Source organism: Zootoca vivipara, chromosome 16 (genome assembly GCF_963506605.1).
Source record: "Zootoca vivipara chromosome 16, rZooViv1.1, whole genome shotgun sequence".
In the NCBI taxonomy this organism is placed as follows: domain Eukaryota; kingdom Metazoa; phylum Chordata; class Lepidosauria; order Squamata; family Lacertidae; genus Zootoca; species Zootoca vivipara.
The window spans coordinates 1727219-1746623 of NC_083291.1; the positions used below are offsets into that span (position 1 = coordinate 1727219).

At 45.0% G+C, this 19405-nt stretch overlaps 1 protein-coding gene across 2 annotated transcripts in view; it reads right to left on the minus strand.

Annotated features, from left to right (window-relative positions):
* FOCAD (focadhesin) overlaps positions 1 to 19405 on the minus strand; it is a 106510-nt gene that overhangs the window by 4145 nt on the left and 82960 nt on the right. For both annotated transcript variants that reach the window (XM_060269017.1, XM_035140663.2), the window contains 13 exons: positions 14197 to 14344; positions 13951 to 14070; positions 12937 to 13059; positions 12063 to 12140; positions 11263 to 11334; positions 9031 to 9133; positions 7620 to 7700; positions 6810 to 6938; positions 5616 to 5731; positions 3370 to 3630; positions 2556 to 2645; positions 1985 to 2162; positions 610 to 707 (listed from right to left, as the gene is read on the minus strand). In XM_060269017.1, coding sequence (XP_060125000.1) covers positions 610 to 707; positions 1985 to 2162; positions 2556 to 2645; positions 3370 to 3630; positions 5616 to 5731; positions 6810 to 6938; positions 7620 to 7700; positions 9031 to 9133; positions 11263 to 11334; positions 12063 to 12140; positions 12937 to 13059; positions 13951 to 14070; positions 14197 to 14344 — 1597 coding nt within the window. The remainder of the gene's footprint in view (positions 1 to 609; positions 708 to 1984; positions 2163 to 2555; positions 2646 to 3369; positions 3631 to 5615; positions 5732 to 6809; positions 6939 to 7619; positions 7701 to 9030; positions 9134 to 11262; positions 11335 to 12062; positions 12141 to 12936; positions 13060 to 13950; positions 14071 to 14196; positions 14345 to 19405) is intronic.

A 19405-nucleotide genomic window follows, 5' to 3' on the forward strand; every position in this document is an offset into this window, starting at 1 on the left:
TTCAAACCTCAACTCAGCCATGAACCTCCTGAACAGCCATGGAACAGCACACCTGTAAAATGGGCATTGAAGAGGCCTGCTTGGCAGTTTTTTGTTAGGTGCGCAAACACAAAAGTGAGTGCACACAAAAGCCGCATCCCTAAGATTTGCTACAGCAGAGCAGTCTTTGAATCAGGAATTTTATTGTGCGTCTCTCCAAGAGCTTCTGCTGGTGTACAACACAGAAATAGCAAGGAAGCAGTTCAATCCATCTGAATTATTTGAATCTAGCAAATTACACAGATGGCTTTATAAGTGCTCAAAAACTCTTTTTTTTTTAAAAAAAACTGCAGTAGATGTATATCTACAGTGTATATCTTTTGAGATTCCATCACTGTTTTTACATTCAGGCAAGCCAGATGGTCAATTTCCAAATTTTAAACATGTGTTCTGAACAACCATTTTGATATGTTTTGTCAGCAATCTGACATTTTCATTATGAAAGTAATAGGATGACTTTTACGAGGGGAAGAAATCTCCACATGTTCCACAGGAAGGGGCATATATTACGAATAAAGTCATTTTCCCACTGTTATGAAAAACAAAAATTTATATATTTCTGGAATGTACCTCCTTTGGAGCCACATTTTGTATGGATGTTGTCTTCAAGGAAATGTTTTTAATATATCCCATCAGTTCCAAGAGCCATGCCATTCTCTTTAAGACTCCTGTGACGGCAAAAACGCACATGCATTTTGAAGCACTTTAAAGATAACAAGGGAATCTTCCCCATCCTTATTCTAAGTTTCAGTACCGCCCATGCTGTCAACTAAGAAAGAGTGAAGGCATTCAGAATTAGAGTTGACGGGTGCAGAAACATAACTGCAGAAACAAAATAATATTTTCACCATTTCACCATCATTGTTTCCAAACCGTTTGGTAAAACAAAGCCACCCCGCCCAAAAAGTGAGACCTGAAATAATTGATAATAATAATAATAATAATAATAATAATAATAATAATAATAATAATAATTTATACCCCACCCACCTACGTGGCTCCCAACAGAATTAAAACCACAATGAAACATCAAACATTAAAAACTTCCCTAAAAAGGGCTGCCTTCAGATGTCTTCTAAAAGTCAAATAGTTGTTTATCTCCTTGACATCTGATGGAAGGGCGTTCCACAGGGTGGGTGCCACCACTGAGAAGGCCCTCTGCCTGGTTCCCTCTAACCTCACTTCTCGCAAGGAGGGAACCGCCAGAAGGCCCTCGGAGCTGGACCTCAGTGTCTGGGCTGGACGATGGGAGTGGAGACGCTCCTTCAGGTCTACTGGGCCGAGGCCGTTTAGGCTTTAAAGGTCACCACCAACACTTTGAATTATACTCGGAAACATAGTGGGAGTAGAGATGGGAAGGCGTGAAACACACACACACCCTGGAAAAATTGGGGGGGGGACCCTAGCTTTTTCAAATTCCCCTCCCCCCAAGAAAAATGGGGGGAAAACCCTGGATTTTCCCAATTTTTCTGGGTTCCCCCCCCCAGGCCTTCCCATCTCTAACTGGGAGCCAATGTAGGTCTTTCGGAACTGGTGTTATGTGGTCTCAGCAGCCACTCCCAGTTGCCAGTCTAGCTGCCGCATTCTGGATTAGTTGCAGTTTCCGGGTCACCTTCAAAGGTAGCCCCACGTAGAGCTACGTGAATGATATAGGCATGGGATTTACACTCTCATATAGGGCAAGCCTACACAACTTGTGTCCCATTGAGCAAACTGCAGTCCACCAGCGGCTGGGGGAAACCCCCCCCCACGCACTTTTTGCCTGGGATTGCAAAAACTGGTTGGCTGGCTATAATTTCTGCAGACCTCTCATAGAAGAACTTGCAAGCGTGCAGAGGACAAGCAGTAAATGGGGATAAAGAGATTTTATTACTGGGCCCTTCTTATAGATAAGCAAGGAAGAGAGCTTGTGGGCCACACAATCTCTTTTGCCATTAGCTCTTACCTGTGTTTTCGTGGCTCACAATTCTCGCATGGTAGAAGCTCTGCAGAAGCAGCCACACAATGGTTTCTTTCTGCTGGCAGCCAGCGGCAATATTAATCACGTCGTTCCATCTCAGCAAAGGAAATCTGCCTTGGGAAACTATATAAACTTTGGCAAATGTGACCTTTTCTAAATTGTTCTGCAAAACAAGCCATGAAGTAGATGAGAAATAGGAAACCGACTCTCTGATGCAAACTTTCACTGGCTATTATGTGAAGAGGAGAAGAATTCCCTCACACTGAAGTAGAGACATTTTGTATTTCTGGAGCAGAGGTCTCTGCTGATCTTCTTTAGGGCTGGATATAATTTGATTTATTCCACAAGTTTCCACTTTGACAGGGTGTAGTTGTAAAGATGGCCCATAAAACACTTTTGCAAAATAAAAATAACTACTGGGAAGATTAAGTCAAAATGACATGTGCAGTATGCTCCAATGTTTTGCAATATCAATGCAGTCTAGAACATGATAAAGAAAGGTTTTACATTCCATTTCTGGAAAAAGATCTAGATACAGTAGCTAGACTGCAGTCACCTTTGAAACCTGGGTAATTCGGTCAATTTCTGTGTCTGCCATTTCCGAGAGACATTTCGCTGCGTGTATATACATCTTCACTTCAGTTTGCTGCAAAGATAAAAACGAATGTGTACTTTAGCACCCCCCAAGGCTTCCTTTCTCAACGTTCCTAAATTCAACGTGGAAGGCATCTATATATATATTCGTTCACCCTAACCACCAACTAAACACTTTCAAATTGATGGAAATTGGAATAACAGCCACCTGTCTTTTCAACGACAGATTAGCACCAAGCATTTCACTGTGCATAAACATTACCGGTATCAATGGAAAAGGAGGCCAGAAGACCCTTAAGTCCATTTCCCCTCTTGTACTACCCGCATGGGGTCCCAAAGGAAACCTTTTTCTTTATTTACCCTGCGCTTCAGTTTCTACCATGACCCCATCGCAGTGCGTCATCTAAAAGCGAAACGCAGTAAAGCTAGCTAATGGCAACGTTGACATTTTGCTGCAACGGAAACCAGATTTTATCGTCTATTTCAACTCCACAATCATCTGTGAAGCCGATTCCATTCCTAACGCTGTTTAAATTATTCTCAAATTGGTCACATTTCTTTAAAAAAAAAAAAACCCACCAGGACGCTGTACCACAACACAGTATTTCTGTGCACAAGCCCTGTTTTTAACTATCCCGTGCAGTGGCATAGCGGCAGATTTCATGGCCAAAGCTTTTCCCTGTAGCTGTCCCGGTTCCTCAGTCATTCTTACCATCTTAAAAGGAGTCCCTTTTTTTAAACACCGTCCTAATACTTTAAATATTTACTTTCCTTACCCGAATCCCATTTGGCAGAAGTTCAAATATCCTCTCCGCAGTCCTGCAAAGGCAGCTCCAGCTGTATTGGGCCGAGCTAGGCAGTTTCATGGCTTGGCTGAGCCCTTGCAAAATACTCCAGCAAAGATCCAGGTATTGCGGCTGGTTTTTGGCTTCAAAATGCTGCACCATGAAGACTTCTGTGAAAGCCTGCAATCTGTCTTCCGCTACATGTTTCATCCACACAGGTAAGGACGTGAAAAGGTATCTCTTGGCTTGTGCCTGAAGTGCAGGTATTAAGGTATTAGGGAACCCTAGCAAGGAATGTCTCATAGCATTAGGAAAAATGTTATTAGACCCAATGGCTTGTTTTACTTTCATATTCTTGACAAACGTCCTCTTTGTAAGAATACAGCCAAACCTCGGTTGTCAAACGTAATCCATTCCGGAAGTCCATTCAGCTTCCAAAATGTTCGACAACCAAGGCACGGCTTCCGATTGGCTGCAGGAGCTTCACACACTCAAACGGAAGCCACGTCGTACTTTTGGCTGCCGAAAAACATTTGGAAACCGGAACACTCACTTCCGGGTTTTCAGCCTTCGGGAGCTGAAACGTTCCAAAACGGAGGTGTTTGGGAATCGAGGTGTGACTGTATGCATACTACACGTAAATGAAGGTTATATTCTATTACAGGAATAGTAATTCAGGTAGGTAGCAGTGTTGGTCTGACGCAGACGAAATACAGTTGAACCTCCGTTTACATAACCCTCTGGTTACGTAAACTTTGGGATGAGCACATGGCAAACATGGAAGTATTTTACCGGGTTTCACCACGCGCACATACCCAGAAGCAGTCCTCAGGTTGCGGAAACCTTGGGATCCGACCTGACCTCCAGAACAGATCCCGTCCGCAACCGGAGGTACCACTGTAAATAAATAAAAATTAAAAAATTGTCCAGTAGCACCTGGGTATAAGCTTTGGTGTGCATGCACACTTCTTCAGATACACTGAAACAGAAGTCACCAGGCCAGTGACTTCTATTTTAGTGAAACAGTGACTTCAGTATTCCTTCAGTAGCACCTTAAAGACCAACTAAGTTTTTATTTTGGTATGAGCTTTCGTGTGCATGCACACTTCTTCAGATACACTGAAACAGGAGTCCCCAGGCGCTTATGTAGAGAAGGGGTGGGGAGGGGGTAGGGAGGGGAGGGGTATCACTCAGAAGGGTGGTGGAAGTTTCAGTTTCAGTGTATCTGAAGAAGTGTGCATGCACACAAGAGCTTATACCCAGAACAAACTTAGTTAGTCTCTAAGAAATAGTAATGTTGCTAAAGGGTTTTGTTTTTTTAAAACCCAACCACGCAACTTTTAATGATATTTTGTGAGTGTTAGGTAAAGGTAAAGGGGCCCCTGCCATCAGATCCAGTCGTGACCGACTCTGGGGTTGCGGCGCTCATCTCGCTCTATAGGCCAAGGGAGCCAGCGTTTGTCCACAGACAGCTTCCGGGTCATGTGGCCAGCATGACAAAGCTGCTTCTGGCGAACCAGAGCAGCGCACGGAAACGCCGTTTACCTTCCCGCTGTAGCGGTACCTATTTATCTACTTGCACTTTGATGTGCTTTCGAACTGCTAGGTGGGCAGGAGCAGGGACCGAGCAATGGGAGCTCACCCCATCGCAGGGATTCGAACCGCCAACCTTCTGATCAGCAAGCCCTAGACTCTGTGGTTTAACCCACAGCGCCACCTGGGTCCCTAACAAAGTACCTACAAATCCCTAATCTTTTCTCAGTCGTGTCCATAGAAACTGGACTGGACTGATAATACTCCATTAAATTTGTTCAATAATAGATTATTATTTGAAGGAAAGGAAATAGAAAAAGGCACTGGAGCCAACCCCAAAACTGCGCCCAGGCAACTGCCCCCCCCCCGGACCATGCTTCTGCTAGGAAGGGATCTCTGCAAGTGATTTCTAAGGGAGCCCTGCGCTGAACATTGGACTCCCTATGATAAGCTGGTTATTGGTTCTTCAGAAGCCCTTTTCAACCCTGCCCACCTGCCTTTTCTCCTGCTGGTACCCCACATCATCTTTGACATCCGGTGCTGGCAGATGGGCATGGCTTGACCATGATGATTCCCCGCACCCCATTTGTCTGGGACATTAGACACCCCCTTTTACAGAAACTTATATGTGCCGATTATGAGCCTGGCAAAGAGAGAGGAGAGCAGCCATTGGGCGTGGCGGCCCGCAGGGTGATGAAACGTACGCTTAGACTGCAGACGAGAGGCGGGGCTACCCACATCCCCAAAAGCATGGCAGCGTTCTGCGACGACTGGGCCTGGGTCACAGCTACTTCGAGGCACAGCTGCTGTATCTCTTCTCCTAAAAGACACGAGGAGAGCAAAGGCTGACATCAGAGGGAAGGAAAACATTCAGAATATCAAACCTAAACTGAAAACCACCATTCACCACAATGGACGTCACACGATTTCCATGACATTCCTATACACTTTGAATTGGGAAAACATAGTAGAAGATTTGGGGGGGGGGGTGGTTGCACCTGAAGCAACAATAAAGTCTCTGCTGGGGTGATTTACCACCACCCCTTGGTTGAAACCGCCCTCAAATCAGGAAATAGAGAAAACTGTCTGCAGTTAGAAGATCACCTCTCTTCTTGTGAGGCTGACCCGGCTCAAAAGCTAAAACAGCTTGAAACTGCTGGACAGAGCAGACCTCTGTTGCTTTTATGTATTTCTATGGCAGGGTGTGTGTCTTTTTGCTTTTACAGACCTACCCTCAAGGGTGCTTACTGTTCTGTAAAGGTAAAGGGACCCCTGACCATTAGGTCCAGTCGTGACTGACTCTGGGGTTGCGCGCTCATCTCGCATTATTGGCCGAGGGAGCCGGCGTATAGCTTCCAGGTCATGTGGCCAGCATGACAAAGCCGCTTCTGGCAAACCAGAGCAGCATATGGAAACGCCGTTTACCTTCCCGCTGTAGCGGTTCCTATTTATCTACTTGCATTTTGACGTGCTTTCGAACTGTTAGGTTGGCAGGAGCTGGGACCGAGCAACGGGAGCTCACCCCGTCACAGGGATTCGAACCGCCGACCTTCTGATCAGCAAGCCCTAGGCTCAGTGGTTTAACCACAGCGCCACCTGGGTCCTTACTGTTCTGTAACATAACAATAAAATTCAATTTAAGTTGAAACCACAAAACGTAAGTGCTAAACACTGCAATGGACATAATTACTGGAGCACTCTATGCTACATTTTGGAGGCATTTCACAAATGCAGTCGCTAGACACAAAGCCTTTGCAACAAATTACTGGTAAGTGCTTCATAACCATACGACAAAAATGTGGTTTTTCACAAATAGATCTTATTCACAAAAGGAACCATGGACAGAGTCCGGTGCACGCTATTTATTTATTTAAAAAAATGCTTTTTAAACAACTTACCAAAATTTAGCCTCAGGAGAGGGGAAAGAATTGACGCCCAGTTCACAGGTGGGTACAGGTAGCTTGCTCCATTCAATGCTATGGGAGCCATAGCTGCTTTGACCAAGTGAGGTCGAATTTGTTCAGGGCCTGCAACAGAATGCCAAAACACAACACAGATGTCTCAACTAGAGGCACCAGAAGAACAAATACCAGCAATGGAAGCTTTTTCATGGAATTTAAACTAAATTTTACTTCTTCTTCTTTTGGAAAACTGAACCATTTTGTGCTCCAAAAACTAAAAGGAGGCAACCCTTTACTAGAATTAAGAAATAAAAAGAATTATCTGTGCATTGAATGAATACAACCTATCTCAGCCCTCAAAGTAAACAAGGACATTTAAAAAGCAATGCAGAAGTTTGGTGTACTAGAGGTATTATTCCAACATATAGTAAAAAAGAAAAGAAAAGAAAACCAAATCAAGATATAAAAAGGCTTGGATCTATTTTTATAAGCAATCCAAATAAAATATTGTCTTTTATAGCAGCCAACCAAAAAGGAAGCAAAACGGGGATGTTAAGTATGGTGAGAGTTTTCCTCACAAATGTGTGTGAGAGCTTAGGCATTCTCAAAGTGCACCAGTAAAAAACGATCACACACCTTGAGCTAAACAACTCAACAACTTTGGCTGACTCCCATCTAAAAAGCTCCACGGTTCAATAAATACTGATTTCTTAATTTGGAGTTCTCAAAAATAGGGGCCGTCTTATACATGGACCGCCTTATACACGGAAAAACACGGTATTCCCAACATTGACATTTGCTGTTTACCTTTCTTCCCACTTTCGATAACAAAGTCGATGGCTGCCCTCAGGAAACTTTTCTCAGGCAGGTAGCTAAAGTCTGGCGGAACTGTGAAAACAAAATTGTACCCATCATGTCAATCTTGTGCCACGTTGTACATTCAGAACTCAGAAGGTGATAGGAACCTGCCTTGTGCACCCAGTCAAACCTTGGATTCACCTAGCTCAGCGTGTACACACTGACTTCGGTGGCTCGAGATTTCGGACAGAGAACATGTCCAATCCAACCGTGAGATGCTGGGTCTTTTGCATCTAAAATTCATGTTCCACCATTGAGCAACAGAGATTTCTCTTTCTTGGGCAGCTTCTAAAGGATGGGTGAAATTCTATTTTCCATCTGCCCCCGTCACCACCTTTTATCAGTGACATTTCAAAAGTAGACTAGAAACATCACACTTGTTTGAATATGCACAGAAAAGCCCATGGTGGTTGCCCCAAAGTTTGGAATTCATGTGGTGAGTTTTGCATTCTGCAGTCCTAACATTAAGCCAGTGTTTCTCAACCAGTGTGCCTCCAGATGTTTTGGGACTACAACTCCCATCATCCCTAGCTAGCAAGACCAGTGGTCAGGAATGATGGGAGTTGTAGTCCCAAAACATCTGGAGGCACACTGGTTGAGAAACACTGCATTAAGCCATGTGAGTCAAAACTATCCTGTCCTGAATTCTTCCATGTCTAGTGTCCTGATTGACGCGGGAAAACAACTATATGATAGTTGCTTCAATTCACTTGAGAACTCCTGCTCAACATTATGAATAGGGCTGGTGGTTGCAGATCACTGTAGCAATTGCAATATGCAGATCCAGACTCTGTTGCTACCATCAAATGAGGACTATTTGTGCCAGTTTTAGATTCAATTTTAGACAGACCTCAACAATGGATGCCTTCGAGAGGTCCAGAAATTGCAATTAACCTTGGCACCATGACAAAGTTTCAGAAGTGGATTGAAAAAGGAGGTGGTGGCATGTTATTTGGAAATGTGCAGAGACAATCCAATGACTAGTTCCTAACTCAGGTCAACTTCATTGCATCAGAATACGACCCAAGATTTTCATTTGCCAATGGACCCCCATTTGAAAGAGCAAATTTAGCAAAAGTATTGTTCTTTTGAATGGAGGCAAACGGTCAAATCCATCTTGGATTCACATTTGGATGCAATCAATGCAGTCTGGTGGACTTTGCAACAACATCTTCAGCATCTCGTTACAGGTAGGCAGCCGTGTTGGTCTTCTGTAGTCAAAAGTGTGCATGCACACGAAAGCTCATGCCAATGACAAACTTAGTTGGTCTCTAAGGTGCTACTGGAAGGAATTTTTTTATTTTGTTTCATCTTCAGCATCTATACCACCCATAATAGAATTCTCTGCAAGAATGCTCACCAGATGTTCGACTGTGGGTTGAGGAAACAGTGGAGAGATGCAGATGTCCCAATAGCCACGCTGCGTTTGTCTGAAGGCCGATCACGCCAGAAAAGCTGATTATCTGCCGGTGCAACCATCACATGTGAGCCAAAGGAATCATTTCCACTGCCTGAGCAGGCATTACTGAGCAACGTGTCAGTAAGATTACAAACTTAAGTTATATTTTGTATTCCCTATAACCAGAATGGGTTGGCTATATGAAGTTGCAACATTCACAACCCCCTCCTCCCTTGCCAAGAGGCTATTGCTGTGGCCAGCAACTCCTGCTTTTAACAGAAGACAAAGGAGGACAAATTGCTCCCAGGTTATATAATATAATAATAATAATAATAATAATAATAATAATAATAATAATTTATACCCCGCCCCTCTGGGTGAGTTTCCCCAGCCACTCTGGGCAGCTCCCAATCGAATATTAAAAACAATACAGCATTAAAGATTAAAAACTTCCCTAAACAGGGCTGCCTTCAGATGTCTTTTAAAAGTAGGATAGTTGTTTATTTCCTTGACATCCGATGGGAGGGCGTTCCACAGGGCGGGTGCCACTACCGAGAAGGCCCTCTGCCTGGTTCCCTATAACCTCACTTCTCGCAGTGAGGGAACCACCAGAAGGCCCTCGGAGCTGGACCTCAGTGTCCAAGCAGAACAATAGAGGGGTGGAGATGCTCCTTCAGATATACTGGGCCGAGGCCATTTCGGGCTTTCAAGGTGAGCACCAGCACTTTGAATTGTGCTCGGGGCCAATGCAGATCTCTCATTGAGAGAATTATTTATCTAGAATTATCTTAGCTGGAAGGGACCCAAGTGTCAGGATACTGTCAGCGGCTCCCGGCTGGATGTCCAGGAAAGTATAAATACAAGGGTAAGTTTCTTACAGTCCTTTTTCATTTTGTACTTTACAGAGAGGCTATAGACCACAGCCTCTTGGATAATGGCGTTGTCTCGAGTGAATCTCCACCCCGCTTCTTTAACACTTCCTCATTCGTCATCATCATCATCACCTCCTCTACAGGTGCTGCTACATGCCCTTTGTCTTTGAGCTCTTTGCTCTCCTACCTACTTTTAAGCCCCGCTGGGTCCTAGGAGATGGAGGGTCTGGAATGCTTTCGCATGACGTGTTATTCTGGCTCTCTCATGATTTTCCAGCTTTTCCCCTCACCTCCCTCAAACCCCTGTTGTAGATCCATACTGTCTTCTTCTTCTTCTTCCTCCCCACCATTCCTCCTCTGCCCAGTCCCTGACACCAAGGGTCATCTAGTCCAACCCCCTGCAATGCAGGAATCTCAGCTAAAGCATCCCTGACAGGTGGCCATCCAACCTCTGCTTCAAAACGTCCAAGGAAGGAGAGTCCGCCACCTCTCGTGGGAGTCTGTTCCACTGCCGAACAGCTCTTACTGTCAGAAAGTTTTTTTGAATGTTTATTTAGCCTATTTAGTCCTTCCACTGACTGCATGTCACTGCAGTGTCCCACTGGTAATTGCTGTTCCACCAGGTCTCTGTTATGCCCACTATACCAATGTCATCCTTTAAGACAGGGGTCCCCAAACTAAGGCCCGGGGGCCGGATGTGGCCCAATCGCCTTCTAAATCTGGCCCGCAGATGGTCCAGGAATCAGCATGTTTTTACATGAGTAGAATGTGTCCTTTTATTTAAAATGCATCTCTGGGTTATTTGTGGGGCATAGGAATTCCTTTATCCCTCCCAAAAAAATATAGTCCAGCCCCCCACAAGGTCTGAGGGACAGTGGACCGGCCCCCTGCTGAAAAAGTTTGCTGACTCCTGATCTAGATGATCCTTGGAGGTCCCTTCCAATTCTATGATACCAAATACCCCCCCCCCCCGCCAAGAATCCTGGCAGCTGCAGTTTTTGAAGGTTGCTGGGAACTGTAGCTCCACGAGGGGTAAACTACAATTCCCAAGAGTCTTTGGTGGTGCTGGGGCGCCTTTAAATTGCACAGTGTGCTATGCGGCCTTAAGGCACAGCAGATCCTGAACGAGCCCCTTCCTCCAAGCCCTTCACCCCCCCCACCTGCGCCTGCCTACCCATCGAGTGAGCCACCCACCCACCCACCCACCCTGGAGATCGGGTGTCCCTCGCCTATCTCCGTAAAAGTTTGCTGACCCCTGCTCTAAGACCAAGCACATCTTGGCTTGCGTATCAATGTGAAAAGCCCAATGGAAGTCTCTCACCTGACTCAGGATTCTGATGACCTCATTAAGTTTGCTCTGAAACTGGGAAGACTGGATGGACTCAGCTTTCAGCTGTCAAAGAAAAAGGGGGAGGTGGATGGCAGGCAAGAAACCCTCTATAAGCAGCTGAAGGCAAAGCCTAACCATGCAATCATTGCTTAAGGAGCTATAGGGTGGGGAAAGGCAGGACAGAAAGACAGAGATTGATGGACGGGTACACATACAGATATCGGAGGCCAACAAGTTGGCCACTCCAATGCTGAGAAGCATGACCCAGAAATACTAAAATTCCCATAGAAACAGTCTTGATTACCAATGGCAGGGGATCACCGGATTTCTCCTCATTTATACTTCGTGGGGGAAATGCAAGACTTGAAGACAACCTTCCCGGAAAGGTAAAAGCTGCTCTCCATCCCTGATGGGAGTTTGTGGGAGCTGCCACTGGTGAGGGTGCCACAAGGGTGCCAGCAACAGGTCAGGTAATTCGAACTGCCGACCTTCCGATCGGCAAGCCCAAGAGGCTCGGAGGTTTCGACCACAGTGCCACCCATGTCAACCCAATGCCCAGCCACCATTTTACAAAACAACAGTGTATTAGAACAGGGAGAGTTTTTCATCTGTTTTGAAGGGTTGTGAGGAAATGATGTTAACATATTCAGGTTTCCACTGGCTGGGTATGCATGTTGGCAGCACAACACGATTGCGGAAATTCTTCTGAAGCAAAATAACCGGCTTACAAAGTGGCCTCAACGGCACTTAAAAATAGACATATGTCAGGCACGAATCATCAGGTACTCTACCTGTATCATGGCTCCTTCAGAACCCACCACAGAAACCAGCCCATGGATTGCTGCAAGCCTTTGCATTGTAGGACCTCCCTGAAATTGAAACAAAACACAAATGGATCGTGCAGAACAGTGTGCAGAATGTATTTATTTTCCAGGCATTTGTGGAATGTTGGTAAGTTAGTGCAGTGTTTCCCAACCTTGGATCTTCAGCTGTTTTTGGACTTCAACTCCCATCATCCCTAGCTAGCAAGTCAGGGATTCTGGGAATTGTAGTCCGAAAACAGCTGGAGACCCAGGGTTGGGAAACACTGAATTAGTGGATGCCCAGGATGGAAAACACCCTGCATGGTCTTCCCGTCAGTTTTGCCAGTTCTGCAAAGTCCATCATTTTCATCTGCCACTATTCTTTTGTTGGCAACTCCTGTTGTTTCCATCTCTGGGCTATTTTTTTTTTTAATAAATGATTTTTATTGATTTTATGGTCACATTACAATGACAGGTCTGCTCTAGGATGTTCTTTCAATTCAAAAAGGACAGGAAGGGAGCATATGCCATGCTGGGTGTATGAATTGAGTGTTGAATGCAGGGATCTTTGGCAGACAAGGGCTACGTGGAGTGTTTCTTGAAGCCAATATGTTTGAAAACCACTGAACTGAAAGCAAAAGCAATCTCTGCAGACCAGAAAGGTTAAAATATGTTATGGCTTTCAGTTATACTTTTTTATATTTTTTATTTTTCGCTGGGGGTATGGTTTAAAGCAGCAAATAAAGTTGTTTTCCAAAATATTTACAGCTTCTAAAGCTTGGTCACCTATGAAAATGGGGCACCCTATTCTCAGATGATTGTCGCCTGAAACTGTCAACAGCAACAAAACACAACCCCGTACCTCTGCAAGAACAATTTTCATCCATGCAGGAAACAGCCTGTTGCCGAGGTCTTCCGCTTTGCCATGTCCACTTGCAGACAATCCGTGAACAATGTTCCCCAATGCTAAGGCAAACCCAGGTGTCTGAAACAGAACCAAAAACGTAAGCCAGGCAGGCGTTTAGAAAGGCCAGTTGCAATTGTATGCATTGTGTTAAGAAAATAAAATAAAATCCCCTCCTTTTCAAGTATAGTGCTGCATGTTCTTGTTTGAACATCAGGACAGAACCAAAAGCTGCAAAAAGCACAGAGCCAAACAGTAGGTCTGTGACAAGCTTTAATAATTATTATTATATGTTTACTTGACACAGTTTGTCTGTTTTCCCTATTCTTCTACTTGTGTGCTCATTACAGCATTAACATAAAATGTAAGAAAGGTAATACAGCCGTACCTTGATTTCGAACAGTTATACTTAGTTCCCAAAAGTCCCCTGACGTCACAAACCCAGAAGTGAGTGTTCCGATTTGCAAACTATTTTTGGAAGCCAAACATCCGGCGGGGCTTCCGATTGGCTGCAGGAGCTTCCTGCAGCCAAACAGAACCCACAATTTGGTCTTCGAACGTTTTGGAAGTCAAAGGGACTTCCAGAACGGATTCCGTTCAACTTCCAAGGTACGACTGTAGATAGTATGTGATAAAACATACCACCCTGAACACACCCGATCTCGTCTGGTCTCAGAAGCTAAGCAGGGTCAGACTTGGTTAGCACTTGGATGGGAGACCACCTGGGAATACCAGGTGCTGTAGGCTTCTGGGACGGGCCTTTGGTCTGACAGCTGTCGGCAGAGCATGAGACTCTGAGGGTTGTGGGTTTGAGCCCCACGCTGAGCAAAATATTCCTGCACTGCAGGCAGTTGGACTAGATGATCCTTGTGGCCCCTTCTAACTCTACAATTCTACAATTCCAACACTACATATTGCAGAAACTTCTATTTGTGAGCAAATGTGAAATGGATGGCAAGCTCTCGATACAACCTGCTGATTGGTTTCTGCTAATTTCTGCAGCTTGTTCATGATCTCCTCTGCCTCCGTGGCCTCGATGATCTTAACACTAAAAGCGGAAATGCAGACACAGGCAACCGCATAGGCAAGAATCTGGATAACAGGAAGAGTAAGACAGAATTTTAGAAAGAGTCGGTGAGTTTGTTTTTTAATGAACGATTGAACTGCATGTGACTTGGGGTGGGAGGTTGGGAGAAATGGGAGACTGGAGAGTGTTACCTCCTGAAACGTTCTGCTTTGGTCTTCTGCCCCATCCAAGTATTTGCTCAGTTTATGCAGGGAGGCAGAGATGTCAGGCTGGCCTTCTGATTGGCTGCTGCGACACATCAGCGACAGAACAAGCCCGACACCCAAGATGCATCCAGTGCTTAAAACAGAAATAGGAGAGTCTAATAAGACTAAAAAGTATTGGGAACCGTACGTTAGTTCTATACACAACGGGGGGATGGTTTTTCACAACTCAGGAATACAGCCACAAAACATTTTTGACTACAAACAATACATGAGAAATTGATATTATGGATTGATATTAAGAGATGCACAGAACTTTTAAGGGCAAGTTTACATGCTCCACGTGTGTGGGTGTTTTTTGTACAAACACACAAAGTTACTCATGGCTGAATGTTGGAAGCAGCTTCTTGGGAAAGCATTCTGTGTGTGATAAGCCTCTGACTGCATTATCAGTGATAACCCTTTTACGAATCCAAGCATAAACAGACTTCATTGAAAAACTGAATTTGTTCTGGGAAATGATATATAATGAGTCGAAAAAAATGTTTAAAATAATGTTTGTGAAATTTAGGTGCAGAGATACCAAAGGAGCAGAAATGGTTATTTATGTATGTGACAACAGCAGTGCGAATACTACTGGCCCAGAGATGGAAAGAAGATAAAGTCCCAACCAGAGACGATTGGTTGATGAAGAAGATGGACTACGCCGAAATTGACTGGGAAAATCAGAAACCAGGAAGAGGGGAACTTTAAGAAGGAAAGGAAAAAAAATCACAATATACCTAAGAGAACACTGTAAACAACTAAAAACTTTGGCAGGATTTGAGTAACACTTGTAATGTTTTAAAAAAAACCTTAAGGTAAAATTGGGTTATTTAAGAAAAATAGAGAAAATAAGTGAAACATTGGGAAAAGATTGAAAATGGTAAGCATGGAAAGGTGGAGGGGAGTGAAAGGAGTCAGGGAATTCTAGATGGTGATGATGATGATGATGATGATGATGATATTTAATGGTTGAATTTTAATTTGCAATGTAAAACTCAATAATTAATGTGTTTGTGTGTGTGTGTGTGTGTGTGTGTGTGTGTGTGTGTGACAGAGAGGGCTGGGGGCCACATTTGGCCCCCAGGCCTGAGGTTCCCTAACACTCCCCTCCCAAAAGAACCCTGAATTTGTGGCAATGTGAGTCATAGAATTGTAGGGCTGGAAGGACCCTCAGGGGGAATCTGTTTGGCATACAGCAATGCAGGAATCACAGCTAAAGAATCTCTGACAAACGGCCATCCAGCCTCCATCTAAAAATCTCCGATGAAGGAGAGTCTATTGGCTTCCAAGGGAGTCCTTTCCACTGCCCAATAGCTCTTGCCATCAGAATGTCATTCCTGACCTTTATAATCTGAACAACATCAAGCAACACGTAGGCTAATAATATATTGACAACAATGATATAACACCATCAAACTGTTTCAAAATTCAGACAGAAGACATGCAATATGTACGGGGAGTCACAAACTAATAAGAGTCAAGTAACTATTCCATAAGCAGAACAATTAGAATGGTTAAGGTAAAGGTAAAGGTAAAGGGACCCCTGACCATTAGGTCCAGTCGTGACCGACTCTGGGGTTGCGCGCTCATCTCGCATTATTGGCCGAGGGAGCCGGCGTATAGCTTCCAGGTCATGTGGCCAGCATGACAAAGCCGCTTCTGGCAAACCAGAGCAGCACATGGAAACGCCGTTTACCTTCCCGCTGTAGCGGTTCCTATTTATCTACTTGCATTTAGACGTGCTTTCGAACTGCTAGGTTGGCAGGAGCTGGGACCGCGCACCCCGTCACAGGGATTCGAACCGCCGACCTTCTGATCAGCAAGCCCTAGGCTCAGTGGTTTAACCACAGCGCCACCTGGTTATGTCACTATAATGGTTATGTCACTATAAAGAATCACTGAAATTGAGGCTGAACACCTTTCCACAGCGACGTGCTATAAGAACAGCAACACAGGAGTGAGATGGTCGGTGCTCCAAATGTCACTCCAAATGTCTCCAAGCACAGCAGAAGACAGAACAGTTCTTCCGGGATAATGAACTGTTTCAATGATAATTCTTCATCAGCTGGCAATAGTATAAAATGAAATCCATTACATTCAAATACAATACAGAGATGGAAATGGCAGGCCTGCATATAAACAACCAATAATGAATACATCCCAAATTAATTGTCCCCAAAGGTACATCAAACAGCCATGGATCAGCGATCACTGAAAAGTGTAGGAAGTTGATACTGTAGGCAGAAGCTTAGTAGCATTCCTGAGCTTTAGCCTTGTGGTTTATAGGTTTGGGTCGTCCCCTCAGGAGCAGCAGAAAACAAGTCTGCTCCATCTTCCATGGGACAGACAGCCTTTCAGATATTTGAAAGTATTTGTGGCAGCCAAATCAGACATTGCTGCAGCCCCCTGCAGCACAGGAGACGCCTTGCTCCCCTGCAATGGCGGAGGAATCTCTAAATGGGACGTTCTGTGGCCCCTGCAGTTGGCAAAGTCCCTTTCTGTGACTGGCCCACAAGGGAATGCCAGAACTGTTTTGAACCTGCCGTGGCTTTATAGGCACTCCTGTATCTATATCAGCCGTTAGAAAGGAAAATTACCGTAATTTTCTGTGTATAAGACATGGTTTTTTTCTTTTAAAATCATGCTAAAAAGTGGGGGTCGTCTTATACCTGGGTAGGGCATAGGGTGGACATTTGACTGGTTGCTGGTGCAGCTGTCAGTGGATATTGTGCGTGCTATTGGTTGTTGCGTCAATGGGTGGTGTTGATTGGCTGACACTCCGGCAGTTGGGCGGGCAATTGGCAGCTTCTGCCGGCGAGGGGACAGACAGGAAGAGGATTTTGCAAAACATGTGGGTGAGTGATTTTTGGGAAAACCCCCCAACAAAGCTCAACAACTCTGTGCCATCTCCCCCCCATCTTCTTAAATTTGAGTCCCCAAAATCAAAGGGGTGTCTTATACATGGGGGCGTCTTATAGACGGGAAAGTACGGTATTTCCCTTTCTGTTGACATATTCCACATATTCACAGCAAATGTGCTACAGAGGCATTTGTGAATGAACGGGCTTGTAGACAAAATGCCCACTGGCACAACTATTTCATCGTGGAGGAGCACAAAAAATATTACAACTGCACATTGAAAGTTCTGCCCCCACCAGATGGCAGCAGTGCACCTTAGAGAGCTCTTTTGCGCACTATCAACAGACCCCATGCAAGATATGTCTGTATTTTAGGCAATCAGAAAATTCCTCAAGGATTCTGGAGCTAATTGGCAGATTAAAAAATATCAATTCATTGGCCAAGGATGTTTGAAGAACTGAAAAATGTGAGCTGTTGAAAAAACCCCTCTAAGGGGGGGGGGGAACCCCTAAAATGTCCCAATGAGGACTGAGCATGCTCAGTAGGCATGAAATGTTGGGGGGGTTGGGGGGGAGAGAAACTAGGATGGGATAAGGTGGGATTGAAATACGAGTGCTTTGGAAGAGGGCAAAGCTGGATGACTGAGACGTTTTGGTGCCTTTGGCTCTCAAATTTAGAAGGATGCTTAAAGTTTTGGCTGTCTCCTCTTAAAAAGGATCATGTGTAGGACTAGAGAAGGTGCTGAAAAGGGCAAGTGACAAGATCAAGGAGAGACCGCCTGGATCAGGATAAATTCAACAGGCCTTTTAGTTTAGAAAGACAGGCAACAAAGGGGGAAAGGCAGAAGATTTTCCCAACATATTACAGAGAGTGGGGAAAGGGGGTGTTTCTCTCTTAACGCTGTAGATTCAGGTCAGACAAAATTAAAAGCTTGTGTAAAATTACACAACGCATAATTATGTTATGGAATCTGCTGCCAGAGGACGAGGTGGAGGCCAGGGGCTGAAGGAATTAGGCAAATTCACTTGTAGCGGCGATGAAATGCTGCGCACGGGATGGTTGTGCAATTCGGACGTCCCACTGCCAAGTCAAAACACTGGCGCTCTCCTCCCCTTTCAGAGTTTCACGGACTCTACCTTGAAACGGGGCAAGAAGTTCCGAAACTAACAATATTTTTCCACCTAGGAGATGATGCCACGCCGTGTCCATAGTAACAGAGGCTTTATTTCTTTCCCTTCTTCCCACACTTCAAACAGGATGGGAAAGATCTTTCATCTTTCATCTCTGCACCATTGTCTCAGTCCTTCCATCTGCTCTTGGCTGGCAGGGGAAGCTAATTTGGCGAGGGCCGCGGGGCTTTCATCTCGGGCTGCGCGGGAACTCCCGACTTGAAGCAGGGGGCACTGCAAAGCGACGGGGCCGACGCAGCTTCCTTTTGCCATATGCCCCTTCCCCTTTGCCAGGCGGGAGCAGAGTCGTGCCAATCCAACCCCAAACCAAGCTTCTCTTGGATGACAGCGAGGGTTGCAGATTCTCAGTGACAAAGACAAATCTAAACCCTGGGCCAAGGGAGCACAGAATCTGCACATATTTGCATGCATTTGCAGGGCTGGGTACTGCGTTCTGCTCCCAACAAGGTTCAGATTTTCAGTGAATTCTGAAGCGGCCAAAAAGCAAGGTGAAATGCTTTTGTGGTGCAGTGGGCCAGCTAGTCCCTGTTGCACCAAATAAGGCAGCCTGGTGGAACGAACACTGTTGAAAAGCAGGGAATCAGTCAAACTTAATTTCAAAGGTTTGTTTTCCCTCTGCCAGGCTTGGGCTGCCTCAACTGGCAGTAGGCTTACTCACGAACCAAAATTAAGAGTGTCTTAGAATCATAGAGTTGGAAGAGACCACAAGGGCCATCCAGTCCAACCCCCTGCCAAGCAGGAAACACCATCAAAGCATTCTTGACATATGGCTGTCAAGCCTCTGCTTAAAGACCTCCAAAGAAGGAGGCTCCAGCACACTCCTTGGCAGCAAATTCCACTGTCAAACAGCTCTTACTGTCTTGCTTGAAGCACATTTCCTGACCGGTGTGCTCATGGCGAAAAAGGGGGGGGGGAATCATATAATAGGGAACACATGGTTTTCCTTACACTTCAGTGTGGGGAAATGTAATGGGTGAAGCAGCCCAAGGTTTGTATGGATGCAATTTCCCACATGCTGTATGGAAATAATGGCTTCCATGAAGCGCTTCCGCTGCTGTGAAAGCCCTCATTTGAAGAGTCATTTTTACTGGCCCAAATAAATA